General features: G+C 41.9%; 1 protein-coding gene across 1 annotated transcript in view; it reads right to left on the bottom strand.

Annotated features, from left to right (window-relative positions):
- The window catches only part of LOC136886078 (uncharacterized), a 36,900-nt gene extending 23,234 nt beyond the window's left edge, over window positions 1-13,666 (bottom strand). Inside the window, exons 1-4 of the mRNA XM_068230920.1 lie at window positions 13,652-13,666; window positions 9,209-9,334; window positions 6,336-6,468; window positions 3,560-3,925 (exon numbers count right to left, since the gene is read on the bottom strand). Coding sequence (XP_068087021.1) covers window positions 3,560-3,925; window positions 6,336-6,468; window positions 9,209-9,334; window positions 13,652-13,666 — 640 coding nt within the window. The remainder of the gene's footprint in view (window positions 1-3,559; window positions 3,926-6,335; window positions 6,469-9,208; window positions 9,335-13,651) is intronic.
- Window positions 13,667-21,198: the final 7,532 nt, after the last annotated feature.

Here is a 21,198-nt window from a genome sequence, read left to right as displayed (position 1 = left end):
TGCTGCCGCCACATAGAGTGCAGCACTGTTCTCAAAGATGGCGGATGACAGCTGACAGAAAAGCGCATAGGTTTGTAAAGCACGTGGAATTTACCGCCACCACATAGAGTGCAGCACTGTTCTCTCTGGATTAAAGATGGCGGATAACAGCCGACGAAATTGCCCGCAGCACAGCGCTCTATTGATTAAAGATGGTGAATGACAGCTGCACGTGGCTTTGTTTCCCAACAAGAGCACATAGAATTTTTCAAATTGCCGCCACCACATAGAGTGCAGCACTGTTCTCTCTGGATTAAAGATGGCGGATGACAGCTGACGAAATTGCCCCGCATGAGGGCAGCACGGTGCTCTATTGATTAAAGATGGCCGATGACAGCTGCACGTGGCTTTGTTTCCCAACAAGAGCACATAGAATTTTTCAAATTGCCGCCACCACATTTCAAAGGTATCTAGCTAAAGAGTGCAGCACTGTGCTCTGTTGATTAAAGATGGCAGATGACAGCTGTCAAAAAAAAGCACGTGAGTTTGTTTCCAAACAAGAGCACGTGGAATTTTTCAATTTACCACCACCACATAGAGGGCAGCACGGCGCTCTCTTGATTAAAGATGGCTGCTGTCACGTGGAATTGCCTACCACCACAGGTATCTAGCTAAAGAGGGCAGCACGGTGCACAAAGATGGCTGCTGACAAAAAAGCATTTTTCAAATTATCCGCCACCACATTTCAAAGGTAAGTAGCTAAAGAGGGCAGCACTGTGCACAAAGATGGCGGATGACAGCTGTCAAAAAACACGTGGCTTTGTTTATCTCGCGCTAGTGAGGTTAAGTTGGTACCACTAAGGTTTAGGTCCGTCAAGATGGCAGCACTGCCGATGACAGGTGATGAAAGAGGGCAGCACAGTGCTCAAGGATGGCGGATGACAGCTGTCAAAACAGCACGTGGCTGTCAAAAAGCACGTGGCTTTGTTTACCTCGCGCTAGTGAGGTTAAGTTGGTACCACTAAGGTTTAGGTCCGTCAAGATGGCAGTACTGAGGTTAGCGATGCGTTGTTGTCTGTCAAAAAGCACGTGGCTTTGTTTACAAATCTGTCGAAAAGCACGTGGCTGTCAAAAAGCACGTGGCTTTGTTTACCTCATGCTAGTTAGGTTAAGTTGGTACTACTGAGGTTTAGGCCCGTCAAGATGGCAGTACTGAGGTTAGCGTTGCGTTGTTGTCTGTCAAAAAGCACGTGGCTGTCAAAAAACACGTGGCTTTGTTTACCTCATGCTAGTTAGGTTAAGTTGGCACTAATGAGGTTTAGGCCCGTCAAGATGGCAGCAGTGAGGTTAGCGTTGCGTTGTTGTCGATGACAGCTGTCAAAAAGCACGTGGCTTTGTTTACAAATTCAAATCTCGCGCCAAAATTCAAATTTCCCGCCAAAATTGAAATTTCCCGCGGGCGTAGGCGTGCGGCGGAGGAGGCGCCAGAATCCCTGCATTATACTACTGTCATGTCGTCTTAGAACGTCCTGAACCCGCACATATTGTGCCACTCATCGGAAAGGCTTCCGCAGTTGTACCAAGTAAAGTAATAAGAGTTACCGAGCGCAAGAGATAAATGGAGAACTTCTGCTTGACCACTGTCTACCTCAAGGTCTACAAAGAGCTTCCACATGTTCTCCACATGCCAAAGGAACCGCGAGGGAAGAATGGAATAACTGACAGAGGGATGACCTATAATTCAAATTTCAGCAAGTTTTATATACAAAAAAATTCACAAGATTCACGTGTCTCTTGATTTAATATTTCAGAAAAATGTCTTGATAATTATTCTTTTCATACGTAATATTGATCATCTTTATGTTTGTGTAATTCAAATTGAAACATGGCGTGACATGCGTCACTGGTGTGTAACCATTCACGGTTCTGTGATAGGGTGCATGTGACTTTAGGGACTTCAAAAGGACTAATTCTCTTTAGGGAGACATAAACAGTTATCCGCGTTGACGTTATGTTCACTGAAATGTATGGTGAAAGAGAAGTTGTAGCAATTACAAGTTTCGATCGAATCGTCACATACGACTTAAGTCAGAAAATGATGTTCTGAGAAAAACACGATCAAAGTTTTAGAATCTCAGCCAAACGAACACGCATATATACCGGCTATTATTTTGAAGTTATATCACTAGTATAATTCTTTCCTAGGGTTAGTATGTATTTACTTTAACTCGAAATATTGTTTATTTAGTACATATGTTTAATCACAAAAGCAATCAATAAAGTAACTGTTATGGCACCTCGCCCAATTTTATAGTCTTACTCTGTCATTTTGATGAAGGCGGTGCCCTTCAGAGTTTTTCTTAATGTTAATATTATTTAGTCAGCGAATCTACCAAAAGGGCACTTTGCTACCTCCTGCCTTTGGTGTATTTATCAATGTTAAACTTTTTCTTTAATTAACTGCTATTGGCATTTTACCAGTTTTTCTCTCTCGTTATAACAGAGGCTGTGCCTCCAACTAAAATTATCAAATGTAAAATTTATGCAGCGCAGGTTTTGACAAATTGCAAGTCATTGAATTAAACTTAACCTGGCAACGTTTCATGTAAAAATATTATCCTCTGTTTTTTGTCAGACATATAAAACGACTTGTTTTCAGGTGGTGTTGTAAGGCTTTCGACTTATTTACTATTCAATTATTCATGTGAAAAAAATGTCAGTGATAAAACATTTTTTGTAAACTAAGTGATAATTTTAAATCTGTGGTTCTGACATCCTTTCGCTCCAGTGAATCCCCCAGGGGTTTTGTTTCCTATTTCAGTCAAAAACACCTACAAGTTGAATTCTCCATTCGAGGAACGGTTACAATCCTAATGTGTACTGTTCGCAGCTCTCAAGGGCGCCCCGAACAAGTTGAGGAGGGAGACGAGCCTTTCTCTGAGAGTCCTGTGGAGTTCAGCAAGAACTGATAAGGATGGTTACTAAATTTTGTACGTTTGCAATTCACCTGGAAACAGAATGTAAGTATGGATTCCTGGTAGTTTTATTGAAGTAGTTTCCAGTTGCTTTCCTGCCCAAAATCGTGAATCTATCTTAGATAATGATATAATGACTGCGTGCCGTAGGAAAGAGCCATAAACGGGAAGGTGCCTTAATAAATGTGCACATCCAGATATTTGTCTCATGCAAAACTGAGAAGCCACGGAATCACCTTGAGGGTTGTCGAACCCACAACCTCTACGTGATAGTATCATCGGCTCGCGTGTGGGGCCGCTGTGCTGTACGCTGCGATATGTGGAACACTCACCGGGTCCCGCCTTCACTTCGGACCCAAGACGCTCTCATTTCTCATATTCTCTCTACTCGTGCACTCGCTCTGCAGACTGCTGCTCCAAGCAAACACCTACACAGTAACTGCAGGGTGAGTACTTTATCTGTGGAACGTGGAATACAACGATTAAGAGCTTTACTTTTCTACCTGAACAAACTAGATCAAAATCTCCAAGAAACACATGTACGTTCGTCTCAAGTACACCACTCATAGATAATCTGATTAACTTCTTGAGAGTTTATCACTCACCTGAATGAGGACAGGACCTTGGTTTCGTAGCAGTAGGAGTAGCTGTAGTAGTAGTAGTAGTAGTAGTAGTAGTAGTAGTAGTAGTAGTTGGAGTAGTAGACGTAGTTGGAGTTCTTGTAGTAGCAGCTGTAGTAGTAGTACTACCTGGTGTAGTAGTAGTTGGAGTAGTGGTAATAGTAGTAGTCGGTGGAGTAGTAGCAGTCGGTGCAGTAATAGTAGTTGGTGTAGTAGTAGTAGTAGTAGTAGTAGTACTAGCTGGTGTAGTAGTAGTTGGAGCAGTGGTAATAGCAGTAGTCGGTGGAGTAGTGTAAGCTGGTGTAGTAGTTGCAGGTGTGACTGGCTTCATATATTGAGACGTCGAAGTACCTGGAACAAAAATACGCATGAAATATGCAATTTCTGATAAATAATAATCCTGAAAATCTATCGCAAACTGTGCAAATAAAATCCGTATGGAATCATTTTACGGTCTCCGACAAGGCCTACTTCAGATTATGGTTATGTTCAAAAAATCGCGTGTACCAAGATTATTAAAATAGTGCGTGTGTCTCTTACTTGTAATGATTCTATTTTGTCCAGTTGAAACACTACTCATCATTATAATGCCGCTCCAGAAAGGTGTATATGGTTTGTTGTATCATTCAAGAAAGTAAAGAAAGGTTCGATTCCTTACGTAGGTCCTTTTGAACACAATCACGAGTTTAAGAAGGACGAGGTTAATTTTGATTTGATGACAAATAAAGATAAGTTGTTTACACTTTATATTATTACATATTACTGTATTTTCAAAGCAGAGTCATACAGCAACGGACTTGATATAATTTAGATCTCCTACACACATGGCATTCATTCCAGAAGGAAACTCAGTTTGACAGCCAGATCTAAATTGCCTATTGATGCCACGCTTTCCACATCGCTGATTACCTAATGAAATATTTCCGCGTCTGCATCAATTCATCCGTACCTGTACACCGCAAAGAGATGAGCCCTATACCTAGAACTTTATGTTTCTCATATTTAGCTTTTCTATACCATAAAAATACTTCTTCCGCGGGTATAAATACTCCCCCAGCTATCGATTTGATCCCATCTCTACAAAAACACTCCAGTTTTGGAAGACATCCATTACGTCACTTCTCAACCATGAAACAATTCCTTATACAATATCTGGTAAATATGAATCTTATAACCACCATGTCCACGTACTTTCACTTCCGCTGCCTAGTCCAACATGTATCCTTTCTAAACAACACACGCACTCCCAGTCCCCCCCACATAAATACCCCTTAGTTTCATTTATATTACCCTCTCCTAGAAAGTATCCCACTGATAATAACCTCCTCTCCATTCAACTTCATAACAGATCCCACACTATGTCGTACGTTGTTCGTACCAACATAGAAAATTACCACACCCTTTCCCCATCTTCTGTCTTAACGTAATTCCTCTACCTTGGTTCCCTTCCCTCCGTGCACTTTCTCCCCGAGCCTAACTATGGAGTCCTCGATGACCAGAGTCTCGACCTCACTTATTTCATTATATCCGCTTCCCTACTAGTTTCAACAGTCTTCCCTGATGTTTGCAGACCATACCTTCTCCTCCACCATGTTCCACCCCCTCTGCCCCTCCACCTACTGTACCTTTTCTCTTACCCCCACATTCCTGAAACAAGTTCATTTCCCCCTATATCCCTCTGTGTTTACCAGCGGTTACTCACGGATACCCTAGTGATAACTGCCCTTGACTTTATCCCTTTGCCCTCAGTTTCCTCCCCCTTAAACTATTAGCATATCTGTCTTTCAGAACTTCTCCTCCCACCGCACCCTGTACATTGTTCCTGTTCTCCGTCAGCAGCCTAAACACTTTTTCATACTTATCCCATATCTCCCTCCCGTCACCTGCTCTATGTTTGGGCTATGATCGTCCTATCTCACCTTAAACTCCGTAGAGTAACGGTTAGCACAATTACTTGCAAAGCACGTGGTCTACGCTTTTTCCCACTACTTTGAGAAACGTAATGTTGGCAGGACTGCAGGTAGGTAGTTAAATATGATCACCTCGATTAGGAGTGCTGCTGGAAAGAACTGTATAACCTCGGAAAAGGACACGAGTTCACATTATTACCAAAAGCATTCTTCTGTAACACCACATTTCAAAGGCCTCTACTCTATTTCTCTACTTAGCATGACTCTAACGTTACAGACAAATACTTCGGTAAACGACGGCCTGAATTGTATATTTATGGTGAGTAGAATGTTTCATTTACAAGATGGCTTCCTTTAGCAAGTATTCTTCTTCGGTAAATGAACGGATAGTTTCTCCTTTAATTCGTTATGTTACTTCCTAGCCACCCAAATTCCTGCACTTCCTTTATGAGTACATTTCCTAGTCTTATATCACTTACTTCACCTGACCTTATCTCCTACATTCAACTGCCCTTGACATCCTCCAACAATGACGTTCCTCCATATCCCATATTGCCTGCTCTACATACACATTTAACTGAAGGGGAGGCAGACCACGCACCTGCCTCGCTCGCTGACCACTGCAGTTTGTGTTACTTTTCGTTCCCTGTAATTCCAATCCTCTCAAGCATTTCAGAACGCCTAGTCCCGTAGACAATATCGAATAGGGAGGAGACTGACGCAGGCACGTTCCCTAGCAGATTGCCCCTGGACACGGAGGAGATACCGCCCACAAACACTGCAGTCCTACTTCTTTGGGGTAAGGAACACCGAGTGTGAATGAGAGTTCTATGACAATGATCAGGTCTTACCGTGTACTGGTGGATGTACAGAAGTCACCGAAACAAGCTGCTCAACTTCACTGCTATCACATGATCTTTCTTGGTGGACATTCACGGCTAATTCCCATTGGTTCTCCGTCGATGTCAATCGCCGCGTATCAACCTGTAAAGAATATTGAACTCTTAAGACATAGAAAATTAAAGCCCACATTCAGTTCACAATCCACTATAATTCCAAGGTGAGTATGAAGCACCCATTTGAAACAACCCTTCCTACTCACATCCCTGTTTCCTTTCTCGCACGTCACATGAGATGCCATTATGCCCAACTACCACACCACACAACCACAAATGGTGCTTTACTCGGAGTTTCGCCGCACCATATAGTGGCAATCGGAGCCGTAACTTACGGAAAACCTATAACGTACTCCCAGATATGCTGTTTGCTCGTTATTCTTAGATATTACTAAAACATGCCTTTGCTGGTGGGACCTAGTGTTTACAGTGCACTAAGTCTTCTGGTATGGGCTAGAGCAATTTTGTTACTTTCATTGATCTGTCTCTGTCTTATCCTTGGCTTTGACAAAATGAAAGTGACTGAGGTATGAGCGATTATAGTAATGCCATTCCTTACGCGGCCAGTCCCTGCTATGAATGGTGTGAAAATATTGCTCATAGGGTCTGTTGGTGCATGCATTTCAGTGGGCTTGGCAGACTGATATGTAATAGCAACTTCTGGCTCGGTGAGGAAAGCAACGGGAAACTAGCTCACTCCTCATTTCCCTAGTACGCCTCTTCAGTGTTGCCTAGTCCATCTATGACAGCTCATGGTGGAACTGTTGAGGATCCAAACAGCCTTCGGGCTGATGACTAAACATACATACACATTACTAAAACATCCCAGTTTCATTTAATTCGGTACAATTGTTCGTGTGTTTTAGAACTGAATGTTTAAAACACGGAATTTCGGTATTTCTTGACATCATTCTCCTGCTGTAAAAAGAGACAATATGTCCAAAAAGAAATTCATTTATCAAACGAGACTTCTGATGTCTCCAAGCTCGGCTTCAGTGACCATAGTTTCGAGATAAAGGAAGTGGAGTGGACGAAATCACAATCACATATCAGAGTGAATATAACGGAGAGATTCAGGGATCGGTTCGGGAATACGGTACCGTAGACGGAGATGCGTATCCAGGCAGTGTAGCAGTAGATATGACCTGGCTGGACTTCTTCTTACTGCTCCAGGCAGTGTAGCAGTAGATATGACCTGGCTGGACTACTTCCTATGGCTCCAGGCATTGTAGCAGTAGATATGACCTGGCTGGACTACTTCCTATGGCTCCAGGCAGTGTAGCAGTAGATATGACCTGGCTGGACTACATCGTACGGCTCGAGGCAGTGTAGCAGTAGATATGACCTGGCTGGACTTCTTCTTACGGCTCCAGGCAGTGTAGCAGTAGATATGACCTGGCTGGACTACTTCCTATGGCTCCAGGCAGTGTAGCAGTAGATATGACCTGGCTGGACTACTTCCTATGGCTCCAGGCAGTGAGCAGTAGATATGACCTGGCTGGACTACTTCCTATGGCTCCAGGCAGTGTAGCAGTAGATATGACCTGGCTGGACTACTTCCTATGGCTCCAGGCAGTGTAGCAGTAAATATGACCTGGCTGGACTACTTCCTATGCCTCCAGGCAGTGTAGCAGTAGATATGACCTGGCTGGACTACTTCCTATGGCTCCAGGCAGTGAGCAGTAGATATGACCTGGCTGGACTACTTCCTATGGCTCCAGGCAGTGTAGCAGTAAATATGACCTGGCTGGACTACTTCCTATGCCTCCAGGCAGTGTAGCAGTAGATATGACCTGGCTGGACTACTTCCTATGGCTCCAGGCAGTGTAGCAGTAAATATGACCTGGCTGGACTACTTCCTATGCCTCCAGGCAGTGTAGCAGTAGATATGACCTGGCTGGACTACTTCCTATGGCTCCAGGCAGTGTAGCAGTAGATATGACCTGGCTGGACTACTTCGTACGGCTCCAGGCAGTGTAGCAGTAGAGATGGCCTGGCTGGACTACTTCGTACGGCTCCAGGCATTGTAGCAGTAGATATGACCTGGCTGGGCTTATTCTTACTGCTCAAGGCAATATTGCACTAGATATCGATTGGCAGGACTTCTTCATAAAACCCAAGACGGCGGCAGTTTCCACTTCCACGGAGCTCTTTTTTTTCCTCAGGGTCTCCATCTGGGCCGGACAAACTTTTCAGACTTCATCGTAAATCAGGGGGGGACCATTACGAGATATTTCCAGCCAGACCGATGTTCCTGGAATGATTTCTTAAAGGAAAGGTCTAGTTTCTACTTTATTTATTTTCCATAAACCCACAACCTGTGTGTTACCGTTGTTATATTATTTAACAAGTTCAGTGCGGGATTAACATAGACTGTTGTCACAAAGACAAACTGTGTGAAATGTCTGTGAAATATAAATTCAGTTAACGACTAAGTTCTAGCACCTCCTGTGACTATCTCTCGAAGTAGCTGGCTGCTTGTCCTGGTGCGAGCATATTAGCAACATGCAGATATTATTTTAAACACGGGACTTTTTCCCGAGCAATAACAACACAATCGTGAGTAATTACGTCTGCTATGAGTTACTCCACTTTCTTAAGCCGTTAGTGGTTAGCACATGCAAAGCAGGTTAGTGTTTGATGCACTATGATATCAAGGACATATTAGATTACTTCCGCAAACTGTACTGTGGTTTGAAAGTTGGTTGATATTTGAATGGTGCATGCAAATATTTATTATACACAGCACTAAGTTACGTGTATTAATCACATACAATATTATCCATCCAACACGGAAACACAACTCTGAATTTGATAATACACAGTACCGTTATTATCCAATGTCCACTGGCGTTCTTGTGGCCATGCACAGACAGGTCCAACTTCGAGCCCACAGACGATGCACAGTGGTCTGTGCTCGCCAGTGAAACTGCTAGCATCAGGGGCAAGAGGACCTGGAACAAGTACAGAGTTCAACAGTTAACTATGACTAAAATGACAGCCTAAAGGAGGTTATGACAGAAAATATGGCACTTCAATGCAGAATACTGATTTCAGCTTCATTCGCTATCCATCCTCAGTCAAACAAACACATTACCTTAGATCGTCAGCCCCGCTTGAAAACTTTGATGGTCAGTTAAGAAAACAGCCCGCAATATTTTACTGTGTAAATTAATCGTCCGCTTCCCTTTACAATTTTAAGTATTCTGACGGGATTTATTAACATGTTCCTAAGTATTTGTTAATTATTGTGACGAGAGCTTCATGAACTGGGTTCTAAGTACATGCTAAATGATCTTACCATTTCACGGCCCTTGATACATTTTCCTCTGTCGTGGCCAATATTCCTATAACGGAGCCTTGAAAACTACAGCCCCGACTAGTCCAAGTAACGAGTGCCTTGTGCAGAGACTCACTGTAGTTAGGGACAATGGCTGGACTGTATTTTCTCTGAACGTGAACCAACAAGTTGAAATGTAGAATGAGGAGATCGAAATCTCTGATACTTTACAACATATCTGCGTCTATCACAGTCTGATGACCCGCAGGCTTGCCTTTACAAATTGGAAAGACATAATTCACAAAAAGAAGCCGTAGCTTCCAAAGCACATTACCTAGGTCGGGTCTCGAATCGAGAAGTTCACTTTACATTTGGGTTTAAAAAAGGTACTCAGGATCGGCAGGAGCAGTTGCTTCTAGTTTTACATTAAATGGGGCTTGAACCTCCCATTTTAGTACACAATGATTTTACAATACGCCCGTTGTCGGGGCTGTAAAGTACGTTACACAGACCCTTAAAGCAGAAGGGGTGTATTACTCACATAATTAGTTATACCTGGTTATCCTCTCTGTATTAGTGGAACCAAACAGCAGAGGATGGGACCTTCATGAATTTTAGGGAAATGCGGACACACTAACTGTTACAAGCTTACTAAAATTTCTAAATCCTCCCGAGCTTCACACGCATAATTTTCACATAATTACATTTCTGCCATACCTTGTTAATTACCTGCTCCCCGCCTCCTCTCCCTTAGTACACACACAAGTCAATCAGTACAAGACAACTCTATCAGCCGATGTTTCTTGAAGGATTTACTTTCATACATTTTGAGTGAATAATCAATTTGATATTATATCATTTGATGGGCTGATTGAATTGATCACAGTTTTGATAACTTCTGAATGATTAAAAGAATATCTTACTGCTGATAGGTTACCCAACTTCAAAATACCACTTCTCTCCCAGGCTGATAAAGTGCTTTTAACACCAGGGAGCTGTCCAAAATCGATGCTTGGGACTTATTGTCACGGAAGTCAAACTACTAGAATATCTGACGGTTTAAGGCATTTCACACAGGTAACAGCATAGTCAACTTCACGAGGCCGCAATATCGAAACAGTGAACGTAAATGCCGGCAATGTCTACAAGTTTTCCTCTAGGATTCCACCATACACCTCTCTAAATGTGTCATAATTGGGCATAACTACTTATTTACCTTGGAGCACCTGCCCATTTACTGTACTTCACTGTTTGCATGAAGGAGCTATACGAAATTAGCTCAGAGTTTCTATAGTATCCCCAGTTTACAAGTGACTAAGTGACAAACATAAAAAGGGGATAGTTATAGGCCAGATAGCTTGACATGTGATGCACGTAAGATAAGGAAAGCATTCCTTCTTGTTACATTGCACACAATGTTTCAAACTGCTCTGGTAGAAGGAAATTTGTGTTTAGGAAAAGTCATTCCACTAAGGAAGGGTTCAAGCAAGATATGGCAGATATTTTATACTCAGGAGGCCAAATGGACTGCATCGGTATTGACCTAATCAAAGTCTATTGAGAGAGCAGAACAAGGAAGAGACGGCCAAGGTGTAACTGAATAGGTGGCAATATTTCCAGAAAGCAAACCCAATGCCTTAGAATAGGTGGAACGCTGTCGGGTTATACTATGATTAAGAGTGGATCCCGCAAGCCAATGTTACAGTTTTCTTGCATGTTAATTACTGCGTCGATGCTGTGAAAGCAGCACATGGGGATCACTGCAAGTACCTAGATGATCTTTACAGATCTCTTCATATGGTTATGGGTGTATTTAGGAGTTGTAGTAGGAATGTAAGACAGAGGCGTATAAGTCACTGGCAAGACCCATTCAGCGTACGAGAGACTCAGCAGATTACTTGACTCAAGAACAACATGAAAAGATCCAGATGAGAACAGCGCAATTTGCTCTGGGTGGCGTCCGACAAAGAGCAGTGTTATGTTGGAAACTTCGTGCTGGGAAGACTTGGGAGTAAGGAGACGAACATTTTCAACATTATTTTGATTAGAAATACATCACCACACTTAACTCTATACATGAAAATTGTCAGGGATAGAGATTTAAGCGTTATGCCTGCATGACCTAAGCGCCATCACAGTCCTGGCTCTGTGGCCTCTTAGCACACTTTGTACGCATATTCTTTGAGGAAAGAATGCTGTGGAAACAGACTGATGACGTGCAGCAGATCTTGATGAAAGTTGTGGAGACATGTGAAAACCTTGGTCTACACCTGAACTTAAAGACGACCAAGGCCCTGTGGGTCAACGGAGCTCCGATACTGAGAATATCGCCGTCAACGAGCGCTGCAGCTTCGTCTTAGGATAGCGCGGAGCTGTGTGTATGGAGTAGAGTCCTGGACTATGAGGAAAGATTAGGAGCGTTTGAAATATGGGTCTACTGTATTGACCAGGATGTGTAGAAATGCGTTGGGCTGTTAAGATCATGAAGCTCCACTACTCTGGTCATATCATGAGGCGCCCTCCTCCAAATAAATATGCAAGGGAACATCGAGAGAAGAGGGGTCCTGCGAGACCCCGCACGTCTTGACTGGGGAACCTGCGACTGTGGTTAAGCCAACGGCAAAAGTAAGATCGCCAACGTCCGATGACGGATACGGCACTAGGACTCTGTCCAGTGTGATGCTAATTATTCCGGTAGACTGAGCGTCCAAAGAGACGGGAGGATAAACGTGAAACTGATCATTACTACATGCACAGAATAATGTACTCTTAATAACGGATTGTCCCTCTATTACTCGGGTGGAGAGACCGCACTTAACTGTATAGCTTGGTGCCTGCTGAAAGCCTCTGTTTACTCTCCTCCGACATATCTCCTGCACTGACAGTACACTCACGTTCCCTTGTTTGAACATTCATCAATCACAAATTATTTCACTCAAATTCTATGAAAATTCCATTACTCTAAAGAGATATTCCATCCTTAAATTACCAAGTTCCATGGCGAAATGGTTTGGTACAACGGGTACCGGGTTCGATTAGCTGCCGTGTCGAGATTAAACCTTATTCGGTTAATCGGGGGCCGGGCGTTTGTCATGTCTTCTTATGTAGGAGCCGCATGCCCAGAAACATGGAGATCGCTCATAAGACCTGCACAAGGCCTGCTCGGGGGACATTCGCCGTTATTATTATTATTATTATTATTATTATTATTATTATTATTATTATTATTATTATTATTATTATTATTATTATTATTATTATTATTATTATTATTGTTATTATTATTATTATTATTATTACTACTATTATTATTATTATTATTATTATTATTATTATTATTATTATTATTATTATTATTATTATTATTATTATTATTATTATTATTATTATTATTATTTGTCCAACACTTGTCCCGTTTCACTACGAGGTCGGGTATGAGTTGAGATGAACCTGTCGTGGCGGGTTCTTTTTTCTTTTGACCGGATATCCTCTGACGTCAAACTTCCCAGAGAAGTTAATGAGATGAAATGAATTACCTGATATGATAGTAAGGAAGGAGAAGGTGAAACCCGGTGCCGGCACATAGCCTACTCGTTTCGAATAGCACCAAGCTGGCTGCTTATGACGGAACATCTCCACCCGACGGTCGAATCAAAGGCAACAGCGTCATATGGCCTCACTCCGTATGAGCACTGCGGAGACGTTTACAATTTAATCCAGGCATTGAACACGCAATCTAGTGATTAGAAATTGCATGCCGCCAACACCTCTACCCTGCCGGCCAACATTCGTATTGTGAACATCTTATCGACCAACGGGAGTCGAACCGAATAACCGCGGTGTCACAGCCTTTATACCTCAAAGCCTCAACGATGAAGACCAAGAGGCGGGTTGTTATTATTAGTAGTAGTAGTATTAAATTTCCAATCCAAGACTGACGTCACTTCTCCCTTGACCCCTTGTTATCAGCTACAGAGAAATAAACACTCACCAAGAGAAGCGACATCCTTACGAGTTCTGATAGTGGTATCTTTAGCTCTGGCTTGCTATTTATTTCATTGACTTGAGTGTTAAGAAAGTCCCGCATGCTGAAAGCAGCCAGCTTATTGGCAGACTCGATGACCTCTGAGAACCTTTGCCGTCAAGTTCCGATAACCGAGACGAGGTTTAGCACGTAAAAAATTCACTGTGCGAGCCTGTAACAAAAACTACGAATAATGAGCAGATTTTAACAAAACTCTTTCATTTTGTGACTAGAAAAGTTACAATTTTTCTATGCTAAGGTAATAATTAGTTTAACATTAGGTTTGATTCGATCAATAGCAAAATATGTGCGGCTTTTTAAAGTGTATAGGCTTCCCGTGAGCTGGACACTCGGTGTCGGCATTCTTTCCTAAATTTACAACTTTGTGGCTTTGTTAATGAGTTCTCGAGCTCGGCTCACAATATTTGTACCCTAAACCAGCAGCGTCTTTGTCTGTGAAGTACGATGTAGGTACGAGGGCGACCGAGAAGTTTGATTTATGGAAAATCTACAGGAAGAGGTGCAAGTGTAATTTAGTAGCGAATATTCCACGCAAAATCTTCGATTACCGCTGCCGTTTTTACCACCTATATTTACCTCAAAAACCAACTGAACAAATCCTGTGAGTCTTAAGATATGCCCTATTCTTCCTCTTCTTCTTCTTCTTCCTCTTCTTCTGATCAAACTTTGTCAAATCATCCTCCTCTCAGCAGTCCGATTCAGTATCCCTTCATTCTTGAGTCAATCTATCCAACTCATCTTCTATAGCACCACATTTCAAAAGCTTCTATTCTCCTTCTTTATCGTCCATGTTTCACTTCCGTACAATACCATGCTCCATAATCCCTATATTATTGTTAGAAGTAGGACTTCCTTGCTTGCGCTAGTCTGCTCCTTACTTATTCCTTTCCTAATCTGCACTCCATTCCTTTGAACATCTTGTACTCCTCCAAGACTCTGTCCATACCATTCACCAACTTCTCCAGATTCAGATAAAATATCATCGACAAACCTCAGAGTTATTACTTCTTCTTCTAGGATAGGGAATTATTTCCCAAATTCCCCTTCTGTTTCCTTTATTGCCTGCTCTATGTAGACATTGAAAAGGAGACGGGACGAACTGCAGCCTTTTCTGACTCTTTTCTGGACTGCTGCTTATTTTTTTCACAGCCTACGATTCCTATCTGTACAGACAGCTTTCTGTACAGATCGTAGAATCATTCTTGGTATCCGTACGCGATCAGATTCAGAATATCGAATAACGATTTTTTTTCTACATCTGCTAATGACTTGCACGTGGGATTGTCTTCCTTAATTCGGTCCTGTAAGATCATAAATAAAGTCTGGATTGCTTCAGATGTTCCTACATCTCTTTTGAAGCCAAACTGAAGTTCTGCCAACTCAGGTTCAACTTGTCTTTCCATTTTTCAGTAAATAATACTGGTTACCTTTTGCAGGCGTGGGATACTGAACTAATGGTGCGGTAGTTTTAACACTTGTAAGCACCTGGTATAACATTATTCTGTATAAAATCGGGTGGCACTTCCCCTGTACCATACATCTCCACCTTCTCCTATGGCAGAGGATGTCCTTGTTCCTATTTAGAACTCGCAGAGTTCTGTCCAGTCCTGACCTCAAAACTGCGTCTCCCATTTCACCAGCATCAACAGCTTCTTCTTCTGCTTGATACAATTATTCAGTTCCCGCATCTTTCTGCCCTGTCTCATTTACCCAGAAGTGTTTACGAGCTCAGTTCGTTCTTCCTTAGCTATCCTGCACTTTTTATCTTCTTCGTTCTTTAATCGCTTGCATTCTTTTCTTCCCTCCTCAGTTTTTGTGTTCTTGTTCATCAATCAGGTCGAATATCTCTGATTCTTACTTGATCTTAACTTCCTTCCTAAATTATTTTAAGCTGACCTACTGATCTTCTCCTTCACGATTGTCCATTCTTCCTCTTCAGCCTTGTTATGAACGAAATCTGACTGAATCTGAGCGTTATTAGACGCGATGCTCATTGTGTTACTCGTATCCTTAATTTTCTAGATACGTCAACCAAACTTCATATTTTGCATCTACATATGCAAGGTATATTTCGAGGTTCATGGTCCCGGAATGGACTGGGGATTTATTGGAAACCGAAATAGTGATTTAACTCTTCCACATTGTACACAAGACTTACCTGACTGGCAATCGACCAATGAGGAAAAGTGTTTAGAAATTTATTTCCATTAAGGCGAGCAGATTTCAATTATGTTTGGTTGTGTATATTTTGTGGGAGTGCAAAATCACGGTCTCGATTTCGTATAAACCCGCAGTGAATTCAGTGATTTAGAAACAATATGTTTGGTTCTATAACATTTTCTCCTATCTCCCACATTTATGGGTTAAATTGAGTCCGAAAATTTGAATAGGGTGAAATGTGGGTACATTTTTACGCTTTGCAATTTTTTTGGTATACTGATGTATAAGCTAGACTCATGAAATTTGGTCCACATGTGGTCTTCAATCGTGCCAATGTGCGCACCAAACTTGATGACTCTATCATCCTTATAAGTGTGTCAAACAGTGAAATATACAGCACAAATAACCGTATTTACGAACAATCCAGAAATACAGCCAAATATAATTATTTATTTATTTATTTATTTCATGCCTTCATTTGTGGCGAAGTTAAGGCTCACGGCCCTCTCTTACACTTAACCACATATCTAATAAACTTTATAAAACAGAATAATGAAATAACCACATATCTAATAAACTTTATAAGTAGTATAATACAGGGATTCGGCCGCCTCCTCCTCCTCCGGCTCCCAGTGGCCGCCTCCTCCTCAGCCAGTGGCCTCCTCCTCCTCCTCAGCCAGTGGCCTCCCAGTGGCCGCCTCCTCCTCAGCCAGTGGCCTCCTCCTCCTCAGCCAGTGGCCTCCCAGTGGCCACCTCCTCCTCCTCCTCAGCCAGTGGCCTCCCAGTGGCCTCCTCCACCTCAGCCAGAGGCCTCTTCCAGTGCTGCCAACTTAACCTAACTAGCGCGAGATAAACAAAGCCACGTGCTTTTTGACAGACAACAACGCACCGCTAACCTCAGTACTGCCATCTTGACGGGCCTAAACCTCAGTAGTGCCAACTTAACCTCACAAGCGCGAGGTAAACAAAGCCACGTGCTTTTTGACAGCCACGTGCTTTTTGACAGATTTGTAAACAAAGCCACGTGCTTTTTGACAGACAACAACGCATTGCTAACCTCAGTACTGCCATCTTGACGGGCCTAAACCTTAGTGGTACCAACTTAACCTCACTAGCGCGAGGTAAACAAAGCCACGTGCTTTTTGACAACCACGTGCTTTTTGACAGATTTGTAAACAAAGCCACGTGCTTTTTGACAGACAACAACGCATCGCAAACCTCAGTACTGCCATCTTGACGGACCTAAACCTTAGTGGTACCAACTTAACCTAACTCGCGCGAGGTAAACAAAGCCACGTGCTTTTTGACAGCCACGTGCTTTTTTGATAGCTGTCATCTGCCATCTTTGAGCACAGTGCTGCCCTCTTTAGCTACTTACCTTTGAAATGTGGTGGCGGATAATTTGAAAAAATGCTTTTCGACATGCAGCCATCTTTAATCCAGAGAGAACAGTGCTACCCTCTATGTGGTGGCGGCAAATTCCACGTGCTCTTGTTTGAAAACATACTCACGTGCTTTTTTGACAGCTGTCATCCGCCATCTTTAATCCAGAGAGAACAGTGCTGCCCTCTATGTGGTGGCGGCAAATTCCACGTGCTCTTGTTTGAAAACATACTCACGTGCTTTTTTGACAGCTGTCATCTGCCATCTTTAATCTATAGAGCACAGTGCTGCCCTCTTTAGCTACTTACCTTTGAAATGTGGTGGCGGCAAATTGAAAAATTCCACGTGCTCTTGTTTGAAAACATACTCACGTGCTTTTTTGACAGCTGTCATCCGCCATCTTTAATCCAGAGAGAACAGTGCTGCCCTCTATGTGGTGGCGGCAAATTCCACGTAGAAACAAAGCCATGTGCTTTTTTGACATCCGCCATCTTTGAGAACAGTGCTGCCCTCTATGTGGTGGCGGCAAATTGAAAAATTCCACGTAGAAACAAAGCTATGTGCTTTTTTGACAGCTGTCATCCGCCATCTTTAATCCAGAGAGAACAGTGCTGCCCTCTATGTGGTGGCGGCAAATTCCACGTAGAAACAAAGCTATGTGCTTTTTTGACAGCTGTCATCCACCATCTTTAATCCAGAGAGAACAGTGCTGCCCTCTATATGGTGACGGCAAATTCCACGTGGAAACAAAGCCATGTGCTTTTTTGACAGCTGTCATCTGCCATCTTTGAGAACAGTGCTGCCCTCTATGTGGTGGCGGCAAATTGAAAAATTCCACGTGCTCATGTTTGAAAACAAAGCTTTTAATCCAGAGAGAACAGTGCTGCCCCGGTGGTGGCAAATTCTACGTGCTTTACAAAGCTATGTGCTTTTTGACAAAAAAAAAATTCTGCTCTCGAGATACTTACCGAACTATACTCACGAAACTGCTCATCACCTTCTTTCTTCTATGAGTAATAAACAAAAACTCTATCTTGCAAATAAGGAGTGGGAGGAAGGTAATACCTAACCTAAAATAAAAGAATATGCCAATTCTACATTATTTATTTACATCTTGTATGTACAAGTTTTATCTCGAATCATTTCACCCTAGCGTACTTCTCGATGCAATTCTTGAATGTACAAGTTTAGACTTGCCGTACCAGCGTTCCTCTCCTGAATTGTGATGTAAGACAGCGTAACGTAAGTACACACACCTCTAGCATAATGTTTATGTAAAGTAGTACTTATCAATACTACTATGCCCCCAGGCTAGCGTGTTGGTAGAATTTGGAATGACAAACCGTTTACAATCATCGCTATTAAGGGCCACCTTACTAATTAAATGAGTGTACAACTGATGCTTCTTGCTTCTAATGACAGACATTTGCTTATGCAAAACAGGTGGATTACTTTTAATGCAATTGTTATAGTTTTCAAAACTTAGCTGATTCTGAACGACATTCTTTTTAACCCCCTTCAATCTCTTTATTTGTAATTCATTTAAGAGTTTTATGCAATATGACTTGGATTTAGTACCTACAAATGAATCGATAATATTCCCAGCACATTCATCTTTCATTTTACCTAGAACCTTTTTGTTCACTAGCGGTAGATGATATTGATTATCTGCAGGATAGTTACTCGTATCAAACCTACCCAAGTCAGGCTTTATATCATTGTAATAGTCATCAGTTTTGATTTGATAAATAAACGAATCGGTATCTGTGTAGAGCAATTGCGCATTATGCGCGTACTTCTTCATCATATAATCGTAATGGAATTCATACATGAGTGTTTTAGCCAATTCAAGTACTGTGAAGCCGACGTAGGTAGGTTTGTCATACTTAACCTTGACACGATTCATCTGTATAATAACTAAATTCTCATGTATGATGGTGCAGCTGTGGAAATTTGGTTTACTTATTAAATAGTTAGCACCATACCTTTTCTTAATATTATCCCAGTTTGTAATCAATTTTACATCAACGCGTTTGTCAACATTCTCCATAGTCTTACCAAACACACTATTATTCATGAGCTTGTAGAAATCTTTTTCAAACTCGTTAACCGCATTCGTTCTTAAATTATTGTTCAGATCGATATATGGCTTTAGCCACGGTGACTGATTAAATTCTAGTACGCGATGAATTTTGGATAACTTCAAACCATGCTGCAAACACTGTTTTAAATTTCGGTAATGAATGATATACTTAGATTTATCGCATAAATTAGCAATGAGCATTTTCGTCGTTGATGCAATGTACGGGGACTTCATATTTTCAGGGCAGAACGGTAGGTCATTATGAGAAGTGTGTAACTCTTTCGGGTACTGTAAGTCAACTTCGAGGAAATAACCTTTATCAGCTTCATCGCCTAGGGCGTGTAGCTGTAAAGCATCAATTTCGCACTGCGTCAGCCAGCGGAAACCACTCACCGGTAGATGCTGACTCATCGCCCACCCATACTGATTATTAGCATCCAGATAAACGATATACTGAGATTCCTGACTGGTATCGAAACTCGGCATGTACTTATTATTAGCACTCGAATACCGGCCGCTACACTGACTCAGACCGCCTCGAATGGATGCTTTTATAAAGTGCACCATATCGATATCCGTTAGCAGCTCCAAATTCACACGCGTGTATTTTAACATCGCGTCCCAACTTAACCCAGGTGCAGTAAAATACTGACATGGGTCAAGGCTGTAGGTGTTCATGCAAACACAGCGAAAATTTTCAAAAACATCAGCTAACAAAAGTACATCTGTCTTTAAATATAAATCGGAGTATTCACCTAGCGTTTGAATGTGGAACTGCTCCCAGATATGTTGTGCATGTAAATAGTCATCATCACTAATATCTGCTGAATTCAGCGAGCTGTAAAAGGATTGTTTCGATGGTAAGGCACGTTCTTCGAGGCGGTCTAAGCAGTCGAGATATTCGTAACAAAAAACACCCTTACGCCGAAGTAAATTAAACTGCGTTTCTTCAGGGAAAACGCGTCGAATTTCTGTAAATTGTTCAGGCTGTAAATGACTAGAAAGTTTATCGAGGCTACTCGCCATAAAGCGAAACGAGTCAAGGAATCTCAGTTTTATAGAATGCTCAGCATCTACTTTTACAGACTTTGCAAACGCAATGTACCGCTCTTTATTCTGAGGGATTATATCTACTTTTTCATCCGAAGCTCCAAATTGTGAAATGATGAAATGAGAGTCGTAACCAGATAAGTTATGAAAAATTACAGGGATAAATTTAGGAACTCTATACTTAAGATTACAGCTATAATGAGCGGCACATCTGTAGAAACCAGTTAAATGATCATGATCAAAAACTTTAGGGTTATTTTCGGAAAATTCCCCATCACAAATGCTACACTTTGTAGCACGTTCATGATCATTTAACTGAATGTCGGTGAGTGGCTTCATAGGAATATTACTATTCAGAATACGACCGAGACGAACTGCATCACTTTCAAGTCTTTCTAAAAATACTTTAGCAGCATCATGTCCTCGATACAGCTCTAACTTGTTAAGCGTACTATCGTAACTACACTTGATGTAATACGCGAAGCTATACGGGACATGCATGTGCGTAGTATTAGTGAAAGAGTTGTCAGGATTAGGTGAGCATGTGTTGCATGGCGTGAGGATGGCTTCAAAGTCTGCATAAATCACGAACGGTACCCACATCTGCTTGTGAAAATTTGTAAATTTTAAAACATTATTGCCTGTAGTAGGTATCTCTGTACGTACATGATTGCAGTCATTCTTGGAATGCTTCGTTAACTGATCTTCAGTTCTAAAATACCGCAAGCATCCATCACATAGCCACTTTTTACACCTTTCTTTGGATAACTGACTGCCAACAAGTCTACTCAGATTTTTAATCCAGCAAAAGTGGCTA

The sequence above is a fragment of the Anabrus simplex genome, chromosome X, assembly GCF_040414725.1.
Source record: "Anabrus simplex isolate iqAnaSimp1 chromosome X, ASM4041472v1, whole genome shotgun sequence".
Classification (NCBI taxonomy): domain Eukaryota; kingdom Metazoa; phylum Arthropoda; class Insecta; order Orthoptera; family Tettigoniidae; genus Anabrus; species Anabrus simplex.
This window is presented reverse-complemented; position numbering and strand designations above follow the sequence as displayed.